At 50.1% G+C, this 18,047-nt stretch overlaps 1 protein-coding gene across 1 annotated transcript; it reads left to right on the forward strand.

The window, feature by feature from the left end:
- The first annotated feature begins 7,943 nt into the window (after window positions 1-7,943).
- On the forward strand, window positions 7,944-17,772 carry Nacad (NAC alpha domain containing). The gene is made up of 8 exons (XM_046437780.2): window positions 7,944-8,147; window positions 10,820-16,117; window positions 16,313-16,425; window positions 16,508-16,579; window positions 16,931-17,077; window positions 17,186-17,335; window positions 17,454-17,576; window positions 17,686-17,772. The coding sequence occupies exons 1-8, from the start codon at window positions 8,081-8,083 to the stop codon at window positions 17,698-17,700; spliced, it is 5,985 nt and encodes a 1,994-aa protein (XP_046293736.1). The 5' UTR covers window positions 7,944-8,080; the 3' UTR covers window positions 17,701-17,772.
- Window positions 17,773-18,047: the final 275 nt, after the last annotated feature.

Consider the following 18,047-nt stretch of genomic DNA (forward strand, 5'->3'; position numbering starts at 1 on the left):
GCTATATTCCCAGTCCTACGCATTTTTTATTTCCTTAGGAAGCCAGAATTAGACAGGCAGATAGGCAAGGGTCATCCAGAGAATGGAGGAATTGAAATGTTAATTCCTTCCTTGAGCCTTTCCTCCACCCTATCAAGATAACCTGCCCCTTGGGCTGGGGTTGTGGCTCAGTGTTAGAGCACTTGTCTCCCATGCAGTGAGGCTCTGGGTTTGATCCTCAGCACCACATAAATAAAATAAAGGTATTGTGCCCATCTACAAATAAAAAAAAAAAAAAAAAGATAAACTGCCCCTGCTCCAACCTGTTGCTAAAGTAACCTGACCCAGGAATTGTACCTTGTTACCTACCTCTTTTTAAATGAACCCTGCTTTATATGCTTCCCTAATGTTCAACATGTGAGGGAGCAGAATTCGTCACCAGTAACCAGTGGTATCATTCATATTTCCTATGTATAAAGTCATATCTTTTGCAAATAAGGATATTATGTCTTCTATATACCTTTTATTTTAACAACTTTATTAAATAATATTTGTTTTTTGCTAAATTATATAATAATAATGAATGTTAAATATTAGTGATTAATGTTCTCATTCACTTGCCTACTTCAAATGAATAATTCAATGTTTTTCAGTCTCTTCACAAATATGTACAACTCTCACCACAATCAATTTTTGAATATTTTTGTCACTTCATAAAGAAACTGTGTACCTTTTAACTTACTTCCCTATATGCTCACCTGCTACCTACAGCCTTAAGCCAACACTAATCTTTTTGACTCTAGATTTCCCTCTCCTGAACTTTAATATGAATGGAATCTTACAGGATGTGGCATTTTGTGACTGACTTCTTTCATTTAGCATAATGTTTATTTACATAGTTTGGTGTTTTAACATATAGCAGCATTCATTTATTTTATAACCAAATAATAGTCCATTTATAGTTTTTACACTTAGCTTTTTGTATCTGTGGGTTCTGCATCTATAGATTCAACTAACCACAAAATGAATTAGAAAAGCATTGCATTTGTACTGCACATATATAGACTTTTTCTTGTCATTATATATTCGCCCAAAAACATATAACAACTATTTACATACATTAACTTTGTATTAGATGTTATAAGTGATCAAGAGATGATTTAAAGTATATGGGAGGATGCACACAGGTTACATATGCAAATATTACCATTTTAAGCAAGGGATACGAGCATTCAAAAATGTGGTATTCTCAGTCCTGTGTTGCCGAAAGCTTGGTCCTTGTTCCCAATGCCAATACAATAATGAGGACATGGTTTTGAGAAAAAGGAAAAATAAGGCTTATTGCTTTCCCAGCAAAGGAGAAACACAGGGGACTCCAGTGCCAAAGACTGATTCTGCCCATTAGCAGGAAAAGAGGGTTTTTAAAGAGGTAATTCAAAGAAAATGAGATTAAGGAGGAGAGATCAGGAAAGAGAAGATCAGGAAGGAGTAGGTTATGGAAAAGAAGATCAATGAGAAGGTCAGAGAGAAGGTTGAGAAAAAGAAAAAAAATGTACATTTCAAAGCCACAAGGGATATAGTCAAAGCATCAAGTGAACCCCTGTTACACTGAAACTAATCCCCTGATGCAGGGACAACTGTAAGACATTTTGCTTACCCATTCATCCACTGATGGACCTTTGGGTTGTGTCCACCTGTTGGTGCTGTATTTGTGTGCAAGTTTGTGTGTGGATGTGTCTTCCTCTTTACTGCAGATATACTTAGGAGTGGAATTGTTGAGTTTATGGTAACTATGTTTAATCTTTTAAGAAAATGCCAATCTGTTCTCTGAAGGAGCAGCACCCATTTTACATTCCCACTAACAATGTATGAGATTCAAGTTTCTCCATAGTCGCAACACTGGTAACCTGACTTTATTCTAGCCATGTTCATTTTGACTTTTTTTTTTTTTTTTGTACCAGGGGATTGAACCCAGGGCCTCGCACATGCTAGGTGAGTGCTCTACTGCTGAGCCACACCCCCAGGTCCCTGAGGTTGTCTTTGAACTCATGATTCTCCTGTTTCCGCTGGAATTACAGGCATGTACCACCGCACCCGGCTTGCATATCTTTTTTAGAGAAATACCTATTCAGGTTATTTTCCCATTTTTAATGTTAGTTTGTCTTTTAGTTTTTTTTGTTGTTAAATTCTTTATCAAACATATGAATTCTGCTGGCTGCAGTAGCCACACCTGTAATCCCAGAAATTATGGAAGCTAAGGTGGGAGGATTGCAAATTCAAGGCCAACCTTAGCAATTTAGCAAAGACCTAAACAACTTGGTGAGATTCTGTCTCAAATAACAAAAAATCTGGGAGCAGTGGCACATGCCCATAATCTCAGCAGCTCAGGAGACTGAGGCAGGAAGATGGCATGTTCAAAGCCAGCCTCAGCAATTTAATGAGGCCATAAGCAAGTTATCGAGACTCTGTCTCAAAGTAAAAAAATAAAAAAGGTTTGGGATGTGGCTCAGTGGTAAAGCACTCCTGGGTTATGTCCCCAGTGCTTGTGTGTGTGTGTGTGTGTATGTGCATGTGCGCGCACTTGCGTGCATGTGTTAATCCATGTATATATACAAAAGAAAAAAAAAAAATATATATATATATATATATATATATATATATATATATATATGAGTTCCAGATATTTTCTCCCATTCTTTGAGTTTATAATTTTCACTTTCTTGATGATACCCTTTGAGACTCAAAAGTTTTAAATTTTGTCATTGTTTTGAATTGTTTTCATTTGGTTGGGTGTTTGTTATTTTTGTTGTTTTTCTTGTTGTTGGGGCAGGGAGGTTGGTGCCAAGGCTGGAACCCAGAGCCTATGCATACTAGGCAAGTGCTCAGCCATATCATATCCCCAACCCCAAAAGTTTTGAATTTTGAAATAGTCCAACTTGTCTTTTTTCTTGGGCTGCTTGTACTTTGTCATTTTTAAGAATTCCTTAGTGAATCCAAAGTCACAAATACTTACCCTTGTGCTTTTTTTCTAAGAGTTTTATAATTTTCACTCTTATCTTTTGTTCCTTTATGATTTTGAGTTAATTTTATATATGATATAAATTGTCAACTTCATTTTTTTGGATGAAATTACTTAGTTGTCCCAGAACCAAGTGTTGTTATTCTTTCCCTTGCTAAATGGTCTTAGCATCCTTGTCAAAAATCAGTTGACCATGGATATATAGGTTTATTTCTGGAATGTCAGTTTTCTTCCGTTGATCTATATATCCTCTTGCCAATGGTATATTGTCTTTTGATTACTACTGTTTCATAGTTATATTTTGAATTTTTCTCCATGGATTATTTTGGTTGGCTCTTCTGGGTCTCTTGCAATTCATGAGAACTTTAGAATGAGTTTGTCAGTTTGTACAAAGAAGTTAGTTGGAATTCTGATAAGGATTGTTCTGAATCTTTAGATCTTGGATATTGTTACCATCTTAACAATGTTAAATCTTCTGATTCATGAACATGGAATGTTTTCCCACTTATCTAGTCTTTAATTTTTCAACAGTATTTTAAAGTTTCCAGAGTACACGTTTTGAACTACTTTTAAATTTATTCCTAAGTATTTTATGATTTTTATCTTTTTGTTTTGGCTTGGTTTTTTGCATTGCTGGGGATCAAACCCAGGACCTCATGCATTTGTTATTTTATAATGCTGTTGCAAATGGAATTGTTTTCTTAATTTCAATTTTGGATTTCTCATTGCAAGTTGGTATACAGTATAATTGATTTTTGCATATTGGTCCTGAATCTTGCAACCCCAATGAACTTATTAGGTTGTGTCCATTTTGTTTTGTTTTGTTTGGGGAGGTACTGGGGATTGAACTCAGGAGCACTCAATCACTGAGCCACATCCTCAGCCCTATTTTGTATTTTATCTGGAAACAGGGTCTCACTGAGTTGCTTAGCACCTAGCTTTTGCTGAGGCTGGTGTTGAACATGCAATCCTCCTACCTCAGCCTCCTGGGGTTACAGGCGTGCACTACCCAGCCTGCCCAATTATTTTTAATTCTATCCCCACTTCCCCATACTTTAAGTCTCTGATACTCCTTCTCAGGGGAGTGCAGCTTTATGTATGCCCACAGTCACCCTAGGATGACCAGTACTGGTAGGACTCTCTTCCTTTTTGTCTGACCACACCTAGCTATTAAACTCCACTAATTGCCACTGACACACACCACTGATTGTTTTAATGCTTTCAACAATCCTCTGAGGCCTAAGTTCCTCTACAAGCTAATCCACACTGTCTTGTTAGATGGGATAATTTCTGAGGTCAGTGTTTGATATTTTCTCTAACCCCAGGGCACTCAGTTTTCTTATTCCTCAGTTTTCTCCAGTGAACTGTCATCCTGTAGTCCAGGCTGTTTTCAATGGATCCACAAATCACCTTTCAATGGTCTTTCACCACAACCTCTGCTGCTCTTGAGAGTGATTCCCCATCCTCTGTTACAAGTGAAGTCAGTGCATTTGGGAAGAGATCAGAAGCTGTCATACAACCTGCTTCTTTTCCCCCAGAGAGAATCTTTAAGCTCAGTGGCAAACTTCTGCATGACACCTACTCTAGGAGCTGAGTTCTCAGTGAAGGAGGCAGCAGTCTCTACTGGAATGTAACCACCACCCCACTAGCTGGGCTCCATCCCAGGGCCTTCTACATGCTAGGTAAACATTCTGTCATTGAGCTACACTCCCATGTCCAATTTTTCTCATTTACCATATTGGTGTTATGAATTAACTTGATGGATTTTCAAGTGTTGAACCAGCCTTGCATACCTGGAATAAATTCTACTTGGTCATGGTGTATATTCTTTTTATTCATTGCTAAATTTGATTTGCTAGTAATCCATTGAGAATTTTTGTTCCTAAATTTGTGAGATTCTGGTCTAGAGTTTTTGAGGGGTACATGTCAGGATACTGCTTGCCTTGTTTGTTTTTGGTACTGGGATTGAACCCAGGGGTGCTGTACCCCTGAGCTACATCCTCTTTTTTTTTTTTTTTAAACAGCCCTTTTTAGTATATGTTGGGACTGGTTTTCTCTAAGTTGCCCAGGCTGGCTTTGAACTTAAAATTCTCCTGCCTTACCCTCCTGAACAGCTGGGATTATAGGCATGAATAATTATGCTGGGCTATTGTTTGCCTTAAAAAAATGAATTAGGAATTGTTTCCTCCTCTTCTGTTTTCTGAAAGAGATTGTTTAAATTGGTTTTAATTCCAATTTAAATTTTTGGTATAATTTTCTAGTGGAAACAACCTAGCTCCTCCGACCCAATTACATGCCCCCCCCCTTTTTTTTCAGGGCAGGGGTTTGAACCCAGGGACTTATGCATGTTGATTTATTTTGAGGAGATTTGAAATTACAAATTCAATTATTTGATAGTTATGGGACATTAGCTACCTATCTCATCTATTTTGAGTTTTGGGAATTTGTGATTTTCAAATAATCAGTTCATTACTTACAAATTGTTGAATTTATATACATCAAATTGTTTGTAGCATTCCCCTTGGTATCCTTAAAATGTTTGTAGGTTTCATAGCACTAGCCCCATTTCACTCCTGATATTGGTCATTTGTGTCTTTATTTTTGTTTGTCTTGCAAGAGTTTTAACCAATTTTATATTTTTTCAAAGAACCATGTTTTTATTTCATTGATTCCTTTTATCATCTTCCTGTTTTATATTCATTGATTTCTGTCTTTATTTTACTATTTCCCTTCCTTCTGCTGTGTTGGTTTATTTTGCTCTTCTTTCCTACTTTCTTTTTTCTATTTTTTGTTTGGTTTGGTTTTTTTGGCAGTTTTGGAGATTGAACCCAAGGCCTTGTGCACACTAGACAATTGCATTACCACTGAGCTACATCCTTAGCCCCCCTTTTCCTGATTTCTTGATATAGGAAATCAAATTGTTGGCATGAGACATTTCTTCTCTTATAATTGCTGCAAATATTCTTCCCTGCACTGCTTTGGCTTCATAGCACATATTTTGATATTTTGTGGTTTTATTTTCATTTAGTTCCATGCCAAAAAAATTTTTTTTTCCTTGAATAATTCCTCTGGCCCATGAATTATTTAGAAGTGTGTTATTGAATTCTCAAGTGTTTAGGGATCTTCCTGTTGTCTTTCTCTTAGTTGATTTCAAGTTTGAGTTCACTGGTACAAGTATATGCTCCATTTTGTTTGTTTAGGTTGGGTTTTTGGTCTTTGCAGTACTAAGGATACTCTACCACTGAGCTACATCCCTGGCCCTTTGTATTGTTTTTATATAGAGGCAGGGTCTGGCTAAATTTCTGAGGCTGGCCTTGAACTTGTGATCATCTGGCCTCAGTCTCTTGTATCACTGGGAATGTCCAGCACACCTAGTGATAGTTTCTTTTTGTTGTGGGATCTCCCTTACTAGTTCCCTACCCCCTCTCCCTGTGCCAGGAGCCTCTGGGTAGAGTTGGGGAGGAAAGCAGCATGTTTTCCAACATGCCTCCTTGCCATGCTCAGCTGGTGGTGTCAGCAGGCCTTCACTCTGTATGGGAATGAAGAAATCTACCTGGTTCTCCTGTTGGTAGATTGAGGTAAGGAAATGCCAGGCCTAGGTCGTCTACTGGGAAGACGCTCTACTAGCTATGCTGTTCACCTGATCCCTCACCCGCTCCCCTTCATTTCATCTTTAAGGATTCTACTTTGGCTTTCTCTTTTATGCCCTGGATTTATAGTTTTCCAGGGCATTTATAGGGAATTTGATTTCTAAGAATCCATGATATTTTCATGATAGGCATGTGTCAGAGCAGCAAGCTTAGAATTCAGCTAAGAAAACAGGAGAGCATTCACAGGAGGAGGAGATGGAAATGAAGGTCCTTACGTAAAAGATGTAAAGGAAAGGCGGAAGAAAGTTGCACACCAGCGGGAAAAATGGATGGACTGACAGCAACTAAGAGGAATGCAGGGTAGATGTGCAACGCTGGGCCTTGAGGCAGGTTCTGAGGAGTCGGGGATAGACCTGACTTCCTGAGCTTTGTGATAGAATCAGAAGAATGAGGAAGTTGGAGGCTCCCTCCCTGCTTGCCACAATGGCTGCTCTTGATTTTTTTCTACCCCAGTTCAGAAATGACAATGTGTCATTCATCGGTCTCTCAGTGCCTGGCACCGTGCGGGGAAGTGGGGTGGTGAATCTAGGCGGTGCAGCGGCCTGAGTGGAAGCAATCGCGCATTTCAGAAAAACCAAGGGGCGGGGCGGGCTTCATCCTTGGAGGTGTGGCAGGGGCAGCTGCCAGGAATGGAAGGAGGAGTTTTTCTTTTCTTTTCCTCCCCATGCCTAGAGAACTGAGGGGTGAAGGGGTGGGAGCAGATCATCACGCTGCCAGGAAACCCAGAGACCCAGCTTGGCCCAGGAGCTCGTCTGGATCCACCTTCCCCGCTGCGCTCTCTTAAGCTCCATCTCTGGTTGCCACAGAGACTGGAGGCGGTTGCCATGGAGACCGACGACTGCAAGGACCAACCAATCACTCCAAAGCTGCGGCTCCAACTCATCTTTTGGATGCAGGCATCAAGCTGGGCGGGGTTCCCTCCCCACTCCGGGCCTCCTGTGCCCTTCGCCTAGTCAGAGAAGGGTGGGCTGTCTCTGACAGTATCTCCCTGAGGCTCCTCCCCGGACCCTGAAACCTTGGTTCTAGAGACGCCTCCGCCTATTCCCAGCTAAGGGGTGATGCCACCGGGGAGGTGTCCAGACCCCGAATGTCTTCGAATCCCTCCCTGGTAAAGGGAGGGGGATGCTGCGGGAAAGGCTGGGCGGGGCGCAGGCGCCCCACGCCTGCTCGGATTCGTACACCACAGGAGGAAGACCTCAACCGGTTGGGTAGGGAGGGAGCACCCCCCACCCGCGACATCGCGCTCCGCAGTGCCTGGCTCGCCCGCGCACGCTCACTCAGGCCGCTGGGCGGGCGGGGCTGCGCTGACGTCATCCACACTCCGCTCCCCCTCCCCGCCAGCTGAGGGGCGGTGGCCGCTCAGGCTACGCCGGGCGACTGTACGGACAGACGGACCGAGGGACAGAGGGACAGGCGGGCGCACGTCGAGGCCATGCCCGGGGAGGCTGCCTGCGCCGAGTTACCGCTGCCTGAGGCTAGTGGGCCTGGGCCCCGCACAGGTGAGACCGCGGCCCCTCTCCTCTCAGGCCCAATTCTCTATCCGGCCTATTCCCTCCTTCGTCCCTCTGCCTCGCTCGCCGGCCAGTCCTAGTCATTTCCAAGCTCTGCCCTTCCCTACACTCGAACCCTGCCCCCAACTCAGGACTTAGGGCAAGAGCGGGATGGGACTCAGGGAGTGCTCCTGCGAGCCAGAAGCGCCCTTGGCCTCTGACCCTGGGGTCTTTGGGCTCCTCCCGCCTGTTCTGGCAGCCGCGCCCCGCTGGCGTCCCATTGTCCGTGCAGAGCTACCAGCCTCCAGGTCTGAAGGCTACGGGTTCGGGTTCGGAGGCGGGAGGCCTATGGGGTCCCTGCAGGCTGATCCGGCGCCCACCCAGACAGTCCTCAACTGCAGCCTGGGCTTCCAAGGGCTGGGGACTGGCCAGGCACAGGAGAGAGGAGCAGAACTGGCTGGAGATATAGGAAGGCCAGAGGGAGAGCAACTTGGGGGAGAAACAGCAGATCTGGGTCTGGAAGGTGGGAGGCCCTGGGGAGGTGGCCTCACCAGCAACGCCCCATTGTGCAGACCACCGGATCCCTGGAAAGGCTGGGTCAACAAATGTTGGTTTAGACTATAGGTCGGTCCACTTGGCCTGGGCAGTCAGAGCCTGGATGGTTTCTGCTGGGAGGTTGGCCATGTGTGGCTTGGGCAGGGCCAAGGGCACCTTGCTGTGAACAAGAAGTCACCTGGGCTGTCGACAGTGTAGGGTCAATGGCATGGCTATGAGGTGACACAGTTATCACCTCTGCTCTTGGGAAACAGGCAGTCCAGGATGAGACTCCACAGAAACAGGATCATGTGCTGGCTCTGTTCTGGCTTGTTTGGTGACCTTGAATGAGTCACAAAAAACTTTGGCCTTTTCTTTTCCTTCCATTCTAACCTTGGCCAATTCAGCCCTTCTCCTACCCTGGAGGCATATCAGGGGGTCAGTGCAGTGCAGTTTTAGAGCACCCAATTATGCCCACCAGCCACACCCACTCCCACTGTTGGATATCAGGTGTGCCACAAGGGACCTGAAGGAGCTCCCTGTTCTCTCAGGACCCCCTGGCTTATCCAGCAGCTCAGCCCTCAGTTGATGAGCTCTCAATGCCCTGAGGCTGCTGAGGGCAAATCCGGCAGCCTGGCAAAGCAGCTGCACCTTCTTAGACTTCACCACTAATCCTATTTGATCTCCACTTTGTAGGAGAGAAAGCCGAGGTGCAGGCAGTGTTGTCCTGTCACCAGTGAGCATGGTAGAGCAGTCATCCCTCGGCAAGCATCAGCCTTGGAGCCCAGCCTCTATAAGCAGCCCCTCCCCCTCTTGAGCAGGACCTGGCCTGGACTGGGGTGGGGGACTAGGAGGGCCTTCAGCAGATGCTTCAAATAGAAGCATCTTTGGCTTTGGTGGAGGTGAAAAAGGGAATGTTACAAGGCCATTAAAAAATGAGGCTTATGAGCACTTGGCACACATGGGAAAAATGCTTATGAGATAATATCTGGTGAAAACCGCAAGATTCAGAAGTGCATATGCAGAGTGACCTCAGTGATGATAAAATGCCAGTCAGCAAGAGACCAGGAGGTAGCAAACCAGCAGAGTGTTGTGGTAAGTCTTGCCAGGGGTGTTCTTTCACTTTGCTGAGTGCCCTAAGTGCTTTCTGATCCATGTTACTTCATGGTGTATATGTGAAGGGACTTTTCAGCTGGAGGTGTGTCAGCCCATGGAGGTTTCCTGAGCACCTGTAGCCTCCTCATGGGGGCTCCTTGGGACCCAGAGAAGGGCTACAGGGCAGGACCTAGCTCCCAGTCCCAAGGGAGAATTTGGCACTCATCATGGAATGGCTGCTACTCTGGGGAGCACTGGACCAGGGGCTCCATTAGCCCTCCTGTAGCTGTCCTGCTCCCACTGAGTTGCATGATCACCATTATTTCCCACCACTGCCTTTCTAGATGGATGCTCCAATTCAATTTCTGTGGTAAACACCTGTCTCCATTCTTCAGAAACTTGACTGCATTCAGAGCCCCTGGTTTCCCTCCTCCCATATGCCACAGGGAGCAGCCCAGGCACAGGGCCCTGAGGGGACAGGTTGATCTCAAGTGTTGGCAGCAATATAGGAGAGAGATGGGCCAAAGAGGCAAAGCCCGTATTTTACAGTAGGCATATGTGAGACCTGTAATGTTCCAGAGCTGTGCAGTGTGGGAGGGCCCACGCTCCTGCCATGGGAAGGCACTGTCCAGCAGATTCTGATTGCTATCCACTCCAGCTAAGCCCAGCTAAATCATACTGATTAACTAGAAAGGAATCAGCAATCTAGTCTCAAAAAAAAAAAAAAAAAAAAAAAAGATGGAAATGCTAGTTGCATCTTTGCTAAAGTGTCCCCAAGAAAATCATGAGTTTATAACACACACAGCAACACTGCCTGCAAGCCCCCATTCTGCAAAGCTACTGTCAGCAGTTCTGTTCTCTGTCAAAACCCCTGGAAATTTTCCCTTAAATGCAACCCACACCACCATTCTCTTCTCCCTCCTGTCTTCCCCAACCAGCTCTCCACTGGGCCTCTTTCAATGGACATCTGTTTCCCGTCCCATGCTCAGCTCTTCACCTCACTTGGTCTGGAGATGTGTCTGGGTGCTTCACGTTCTTCTCTGTCTCCACAGAGCTCTCTTGTGATGCAGCTGCTGCCACCATCCTGAGAGAGGACCGGCGGGAGCCCCATGCCCTGATCCCAGAGCCCAGCTCCCTGACCCTCACGTTCCTGCCCAGCAAGCCAGGTGCCCGGCCCCAGCCTGAGGGAGCCAGCTGGGATGCAGTGCCTGGTGGGGCCCCTTCAGCCTGGGCAGACCCAGCGGAAGGCAGCCCAAACCCAACACTCCTCTCCGAGGGCCCCCTCCCACAGGCTTTGCCTGATGAGGGTCAGCCCCCTGAGGCTCTGCTCACTAAGGGCCCTCTCCCTGCCACCCTGGAGCCCCGGATTGTGATGGGCGAGGAGACATGCCAGGCACCCCAGTCACCCAGGGCAGGCCTACCAGTGCTCAGGGATCAGGAGGGTGGGCTCACCGACCTGTACCCACCTTCCGAGCTGTATTCTCAGGGTGATCCTCCTGTGCCTTCCCCTCCCCCAGACCCTGATTCCTACTTCACCCCTCCCTCCACTCCCACCAAGACAACCTACATCCTGCTTCCCAGCCATGGGCCCCATAGGGACACCTGGGACCCAGAGGATGAGCTGTTGGACTCTCCACCTGCCTCGCCCTCAGGCTCATACATCACGGCAGATGGGGACAGCTGGACCTCATCACCATCCTGTTCCCTCAGCCTGCTGGCCCCAGCTGAAGGGCTGGACTTCCCCTCAGACTGGGGCCTCTCCCCACAGGGGTCTGTAGCAGATGAACAAGAGCCCCATCCCACTGTGCCTCCCGAATCCCTATCTTCTGAGTCTAGTCTTTCAGCAGACAGTAGCTCTTCCTGGGACCAGGAGGGCCACTTCTTCGACCTGGACTTCCTAGCCAATGACCCAATGATCCCTGCAGCCCTCCTGCCCTTTCAGGGCAGCCTCATCTTCCAGGTGGAGGCAGTGGAGGTGACACCACTGCCCCCAGAAGAGGAGGAGGTGGCAGCTAATGTTCCTGCTCCAGATGGGGACCTGGCCGGAGAGGGTGAGGAGGATAGCACATCTGCCTCCTTCCTGCAGTCACTATCTGACCTGTCCATCATTGAGGGCATGGATGAGGCCTTTGCCTTCCGGGATGACACCTCTGCAGCCTCCTCTGACTCGGACTCAGCCTCCTATGCAGGGGCAGATGATGATAGGCTGTATAGTGGGGAACCCCATGCCCAGCCCAGTGCCCTGCTGCAGGACAGTGCCCAGAAGACAGAGCAGGAGCATAGAAGGGGGACTGCTTTCTGGAGCCCAGAGGCCATCAGAACAGTAACCAACCCTCAGGTCTCAGAGGGAGAGGCTCATCTCGCCCACAGCCAGGAATCAACTTCAGAAATGGAAGAAGGCCTTGCTTTAAGCCAAGAGTCTGAAACTACTGTGACCCCTCATGCTCTGCAGGCAGCCCTAGGCCTTCAGATGGAGGCGGCTTCCAGGGTGCCCCCTCAGGTTGGTGAAGAAGAAGCTGACTCTACCACTGGACAAGCACCTGCCACTAGGGCACTGCTTCAGCTTTCCAAGGAGGTGATGAGTGCTACCTTAGGTCAGGAGCCCATCATTGTAGAACCACAACCAGTTCTTCAAGAAGCAGCAAGTCCCACCTTGTACACAGAGCCTCCTGAGAACTCAAAGGAAGAGGACCGAGGTCTCCCCTCAGGCCTGGAGACTGTAGTTGCAGCCACACAGGGGCTCCAGCAGGCTGAAGGGGGTGGCATTCTACTCGAGGACTCTCCTGAGGCAGCACTTTCACCCCTTCAGGAAGCAGATCCCACTTTAGGCCTAGAGCCTATGGCTGGGGCCACACCAGAGCCCCAGCAGCCTGAAGAGATTGTCACCGTACCCCAAATGCCTCCACCCCTGCAAGATGCAGATTCCACATGGGGCTTAGAGACCGTGGCTGGGGCCATAACAGAGCCCCAGCAGGCTGAAGGGAGGGTCACCATACCCCAGGACCCCCCTGAGACAGAACTTCCACCACTGCAAGATGCAGATCCTACCTTGGGCCTAGAGCCTATAGCGGCAGCCACACCAGGGCCTCAGCAGGCTGAAGAGAGTATCACTATACCCCAGGACTCCCCTGAAACAGAACTTCCACCCCTGCAACATGCGGATACCACCTTAGGCCTGGAATCTGTGGCTGGGGCCATAATAGAGCCCCAACAGGCTGAAGAGTGTGTCACCGTACCCCAGAACTACACTGAGACAGAACTTCCACCTGGGCAAGATGCAGATGCCACCTCAGGCCTGGAATCTGTGGCTGGGGCCATAACAGAGCCCCAACAGACTGAAGAGTGTGTCACCATACCCCAGGACTCCCCTGAGACAGAACTTCCACCCCTGCAAGATGCAGGTCCCACCTCGGGCCTAGAGCCTGTGGCTGCAACCACACCAGGGCCCCAGCAGGCTGAAGAGAGTGTCACTGTACCCCAGGACTCCACTGAGACAGCATTTCCACCCCTGCAAGATACAGATCCCACCTTGGGCCTAGAACCTCTGACTGAAGCCACACCAGGGCTTCAGCAGGCTGAAGAGTGTGTCACCATACTCCAGGACTCCCCTGAGACAGAACTTCCACCCCTGCAACATGCAGGTCCCACCTCAGGACTGGAGTCTGTGGCTGGGGCCATAATAGAGCCCCAGCAGGTTGAAGAGAGTGTCACCGTACCCCAGGACTCCCCTGAGACAGCATTTCCACCCCTGCAAGATACAGATCCCACCTTGGGCCTAGAACCTCTGGCTGAAGCCACACAAGGGCTTCAGCAGGCTGAAGAGTGTGTCACCATACTCCAGGACTCCCCTGAGACAGAACTTCCATCCCTGCAACATGCAGGTCCCACCTCAGGACTGGAGTCTGTGGCTGGGGCCACAATAGAGCCCCAGCAGGTTGAAGAGAGTGTCACCGTACCCCAGGACTCCCCTGAGACAGCATTTCCACCCCTGCAAGATACAGATCCCACCTCAGGCCTAGAACCTCTGGCTGAAGCCACACAAGGGCTTCAGCAGGCTGAAGAGTGTGTCACCATACTCCAGGACTCCCATGAGACAGAACTTCCACCCCTGCAAGATGCAGATCCCACCTCAGGCCTAGAACCTCTGGCTGAAGTCACACCAGGGCTTCAGCAGGCTGAAGAGAATGTTACCATATCCCAGGACTCTCCTGAGACAGAACTTCCACCCCTGCAAGATGCAGATCCCACCTCAGGCCTAGAGCCTGTGGCTATAGCCACACCAGGGCCCCAGCAGGCTGAAGAGTGTGTCACCATACTCCAGGACTCCCCTGAGACAGAACTTCCACCCCTGCAAGATGCAGGTCCCACCTCAGGCCTAGAGCCTGTGGCTATAGCTACACCAGGGCCCCAGCAGGCTGAAGAGAGTATCACCATATTCCAGGACTCGCCTGAGACAGAACTTCCACCCCTGCAAGATGCAGATCCCACCTCAGGCCTAGAGCCTGTGGCTATAGCCACACCAGGGCCCCAGCAGGCTGAAAAGAGTGTCACCATACCCCAGGACTCCCCTGAGACAGAACTTCCACCCCTGCAAGATGCAGGTCCCACCTCAGGCCTGGAGTTTGTGGCTGGGGCCATAACAGAGCCCGAGCAGGCTGAAGAGTGTGTCACCATATCCCAGGACTCCCTTGAGACAGCACTTCCACCCCTGCAAGATGCAGATCCCACCTCAGGCCTAGAGCCTGTGGCTACAGCCACACCAGGGCCCCAGCAGGCTGAAGAGAGTGTCACCATACTCCAGGACTCCCCTGAGACAAAATTTCCACCCCTGCAAGATGCAGATCCCACCTCAAGCCTAGAGCTCGAGGCTGCAGCCACACCAGGGCCTCAGCAGGCTGAAGAGAATGTCACCATACCCCAAGACTCCCCTGAGGCAGCACTTCCACCTGGGCAAGATGCAGATCCCACCTCAGGTCTGGAGCTTATGGCTGGGGCCAAACCAGAGCCCCAACAAGCTGAAGAGAGTATCACCATACCACAGAGCTCCCCTGAGAGAGCACTTCCACCCTTGCAAGATGCAGGACTCACCTTAGCCTCGGAGCCCATGGCTGGAGACACCCATGGGGCCCCAGGGAATAAGCTCATGGCTTCTGTGACCCAGCAGGAATTAGGTCTGGCCTTAGAACTAAGGCCAGAGCCTGGGGAGCATGATGCAGGCCCTGATGGAGACCCAGAGCCTTCAGCCTTGAACCAGACCCAAAAGGATGGCCCAGAACCAACTGCAAAGACTGGAACTCCTTGGGCCCCAAGGGAAGAGGCAGGTCCCACCTTAGGCATGGAGGCCCCTGGTCCCCCTGAACCTGCCTCTGGCACTGGAAAAGAAGTAGCTGTGGACCTTTCGGCACCTGAGGGGGAAATATGTCTTGAAGCCTGTGTGTACGTGGGTGATGGGGCCAAGACCTATTCGCCTCCAAAGGAGGCCCTGGGGGCTAAGAGCAAGAGGGGTGTAGGCCCCAAGCCACCAGCACAGGAAGGTGGGCCTGCATCAGTGCCCCAAGGTGTGAGAGAGGCTCCCAAGGCATGTCCTACTGCCTGCCCGGAGGTCACACAGGCACAGACCCTGAGCCCAGCCAAGAAAGGAAGGGGTCTAAGCAGCAAGGCCACCCTGGAACCCAGACTTCCCTTAGCTGTGGCCAAAGAGGCCAGGCTAAGTTCAGGCCCAAAGTCCCCAGCAAAGGCTGCATCCAGGCTGGTCAGGGACTTCCCTAAAGAGCTTACCCCTTCTGTATCACCTTCCCAGTGGTTGGAGCCTTCGCTAGGCCTAGGCAATGGAAAGCAGCCCCAGAGAGCACCTGGTATGCTCAAATCCTCCCCACTACAACTCCCAGAAAACCCTGCCAGGGGCCGGCCTAGTACACCTCAAGACAGGCTCTCAGACCCTGACCCCTCTGATCCTGGTGTTCTTGCTGGGGAAGCCCCACTGGCCCTGGGACCCCCTAACTCTCGCTTGTGCCAGAACCTGCAGGAAGACTCTGTGGAGGGTGAGGAGCCACCAACCTCTCGGGGCCTTCACATGTCTCGGGCAGTAGCCCAGGGGGCCACTGCTGCTGCTGCTGCCTCAGGAAACACCCAGCCTCTGGGGACAGGGCAGCAGATCAGCCTCTCCAGCCACCACCCACTCCTCATCCCCAAGGCGGCCCCCACGGATGCCAAAGATCTGGCCAAAGACCTGGCCTCTCAGATCTTGCCACCCAGCCAAGTGCCTCCTCCCTCTGGGACCCAGAGCCCATTGAGCCCTCAAGGACTCCCAGCCCTAGAACAGCAAGAGGACGAGGACAGCCTGGAAGAAGGTGAGGGGGAATGTAGGGGTGGGAGCCCCAGGCTTGGGCAGTTAGTCCTCTCCAGGGTAAGCACTGCCGTCCTAGGCTAGAGGACCTCTGCAGTGGTGTGATGATATGTCCAGACCCCCAGCTCCAATTCATGATGAAGTAGGGCCAGGGGCCCATCTAGGGGAGTCATTCTCACACCTCTCTTCCCTTCCCCAGACTCACCTCGGGCCCTGGGCTCAGGCCAGCACTCGGATAGTCACGGGGAGTCGTCAGCAGAGTTGGACGAGCAGGACATCTCAGCGCCTCAGATGGTGCAGTGCCCATCCCAGGTGCCCAGTCTGGGGGAGAGGTTGGCCCTTAGGTGGGCCCTACACTCCCACCCACAGGTGCTCAGCCCTCACCTTTCCACAGGCCCCAACAGGCAGCAGTGAGGAGACCATCGCCAAAGCCAAGCAGAGTCGCAGTGAAAAGAAGGCTCGAAAAGTAGGCTGGGAGCTCCCCTTCTGACCCCAGTACTAGCACCATCTGCACAGGGGGACATCTTTACCAAGATGGGTCATACCCCATAACTAATGAAATAGTATCCATAGGAAAGACCTGTGGGTCAAATCTAATAACCCATGCACCTTCCCCTAAAGAGTTTGGGCTGGAATGGCATGGTGGTCATATGGATGAAGGTCAGCCTCCTCCAGAGGCTAGTACACACAGGGAAGGACTGGTCACTCAGGGTCATGGGGAAGTTGGGGTGAGGTGTTTGCCTGCCAGGCACTGTGCTACCTGCCTTTTCTGGTTGGGCCTATAGCAGGTCTGAACCATCTTTACCCTCTGCCTCAGGCAATGTCGAAACTGGGCTTGCGGCAGATTCAGGGAGTCACCAGGATCACTATCCAGAAGTCCAAGAACATCCTCTTTGTCATCGCCAAGCCTGATGTCTTCAAGAGCCCCGCCTCAGACACCTATGTGGTCTTTGGCGAGGCCAAGGTTTGTCCTAGCTGTGGCTGTGGCAGTGGTGATGACCAGGGAAACAGGGATGAGGCAGATAGACAGGGAGTGTGCAGGCCCTACTGACACAGCTGTTCCATGCTACAGATTGAGGACCTATCCCAGCAAGTGCACAAAGCTGCAGCAGAGAAGTTCAAGGTGCCCTCGGAGTCCTCAGCCCTGGTCCCTGAGTCGGCACCTGGACCCCGGGTGAGGCCAGAGTGTGAGGAAGAGGAAGAAGAGGAGGACGAGGAGGAGGTGAGGCTAAAGGGCTCCAAGACTCTGTGTGGAGGGCTTCTGCCTAAGGCCTTGTGTCAGGAGAGCCCTGGCCCAGAGGCCTCAAGCAGCTTATCATCTCCCTACTTCACCCCACCAGGTGGACGAGGCAGGCTTAGAGCTACGTGACATTGAGCTGGTGATGGCCCAGGCCAATGTGTCCAGGGCCAAGGCTGTGCGGGCCCTAAGGGACAACCACAGTGACATCGTCAATGCCATCATGGTGAGTAAGCATTGGCCCCACCCCCACCTCCCAGCTGTCCCTGGAGGCCTCGGGTGAGGTCCTGATTTGGCTCTACATCATGACCCTCTCCTTCCACATTTTTCCACAGGAACTGACAATGTAGCTGCTGACCAGAAGCTGGGTACATCCTGCCCCATCCCCCAGCTCTGCTGTCCAATAAATTGGTGTCCCATCATCACCCTCTGGTGTCCCCTCAATACCCTCTGGCAACTTCTCAATATCCTCTGAAGTCCCCACATTGCCCTGCCATCTCATCATCCTTTGATGTCACCTCACCACCATGCCACCTCACTGTCCTTTAGTGTCCTCAGAAGACCCTCTGGTGTCCTATCATTATGGAATCCTCTCAGTGCCCCTACTGCCCTCTGAAATCCTCTCAAACCCTGGCATCACCTAACTGCCATCTGGGACCTCCTCAGTGTTCTCTGGTGTAGTCTCAATACCCTCTGG

This window comes from Marmota monax, unplaced genomic scaffold (genome assembly GCF_021218885.2).
Source record: "Marmota monax isolate L192 unplaced genomic scaffold, Marmota_monax_Labrador192_F-V1.1 WCK01_AAM20220418_F8-fsc00109, whole genome shotgun sequence".
Taxonomy (NCBI): Eukaryota; Metazoa; Chordata; class Mammalia; order Rodentia; family Sciuridae; genus Marmota; species Marmota monax.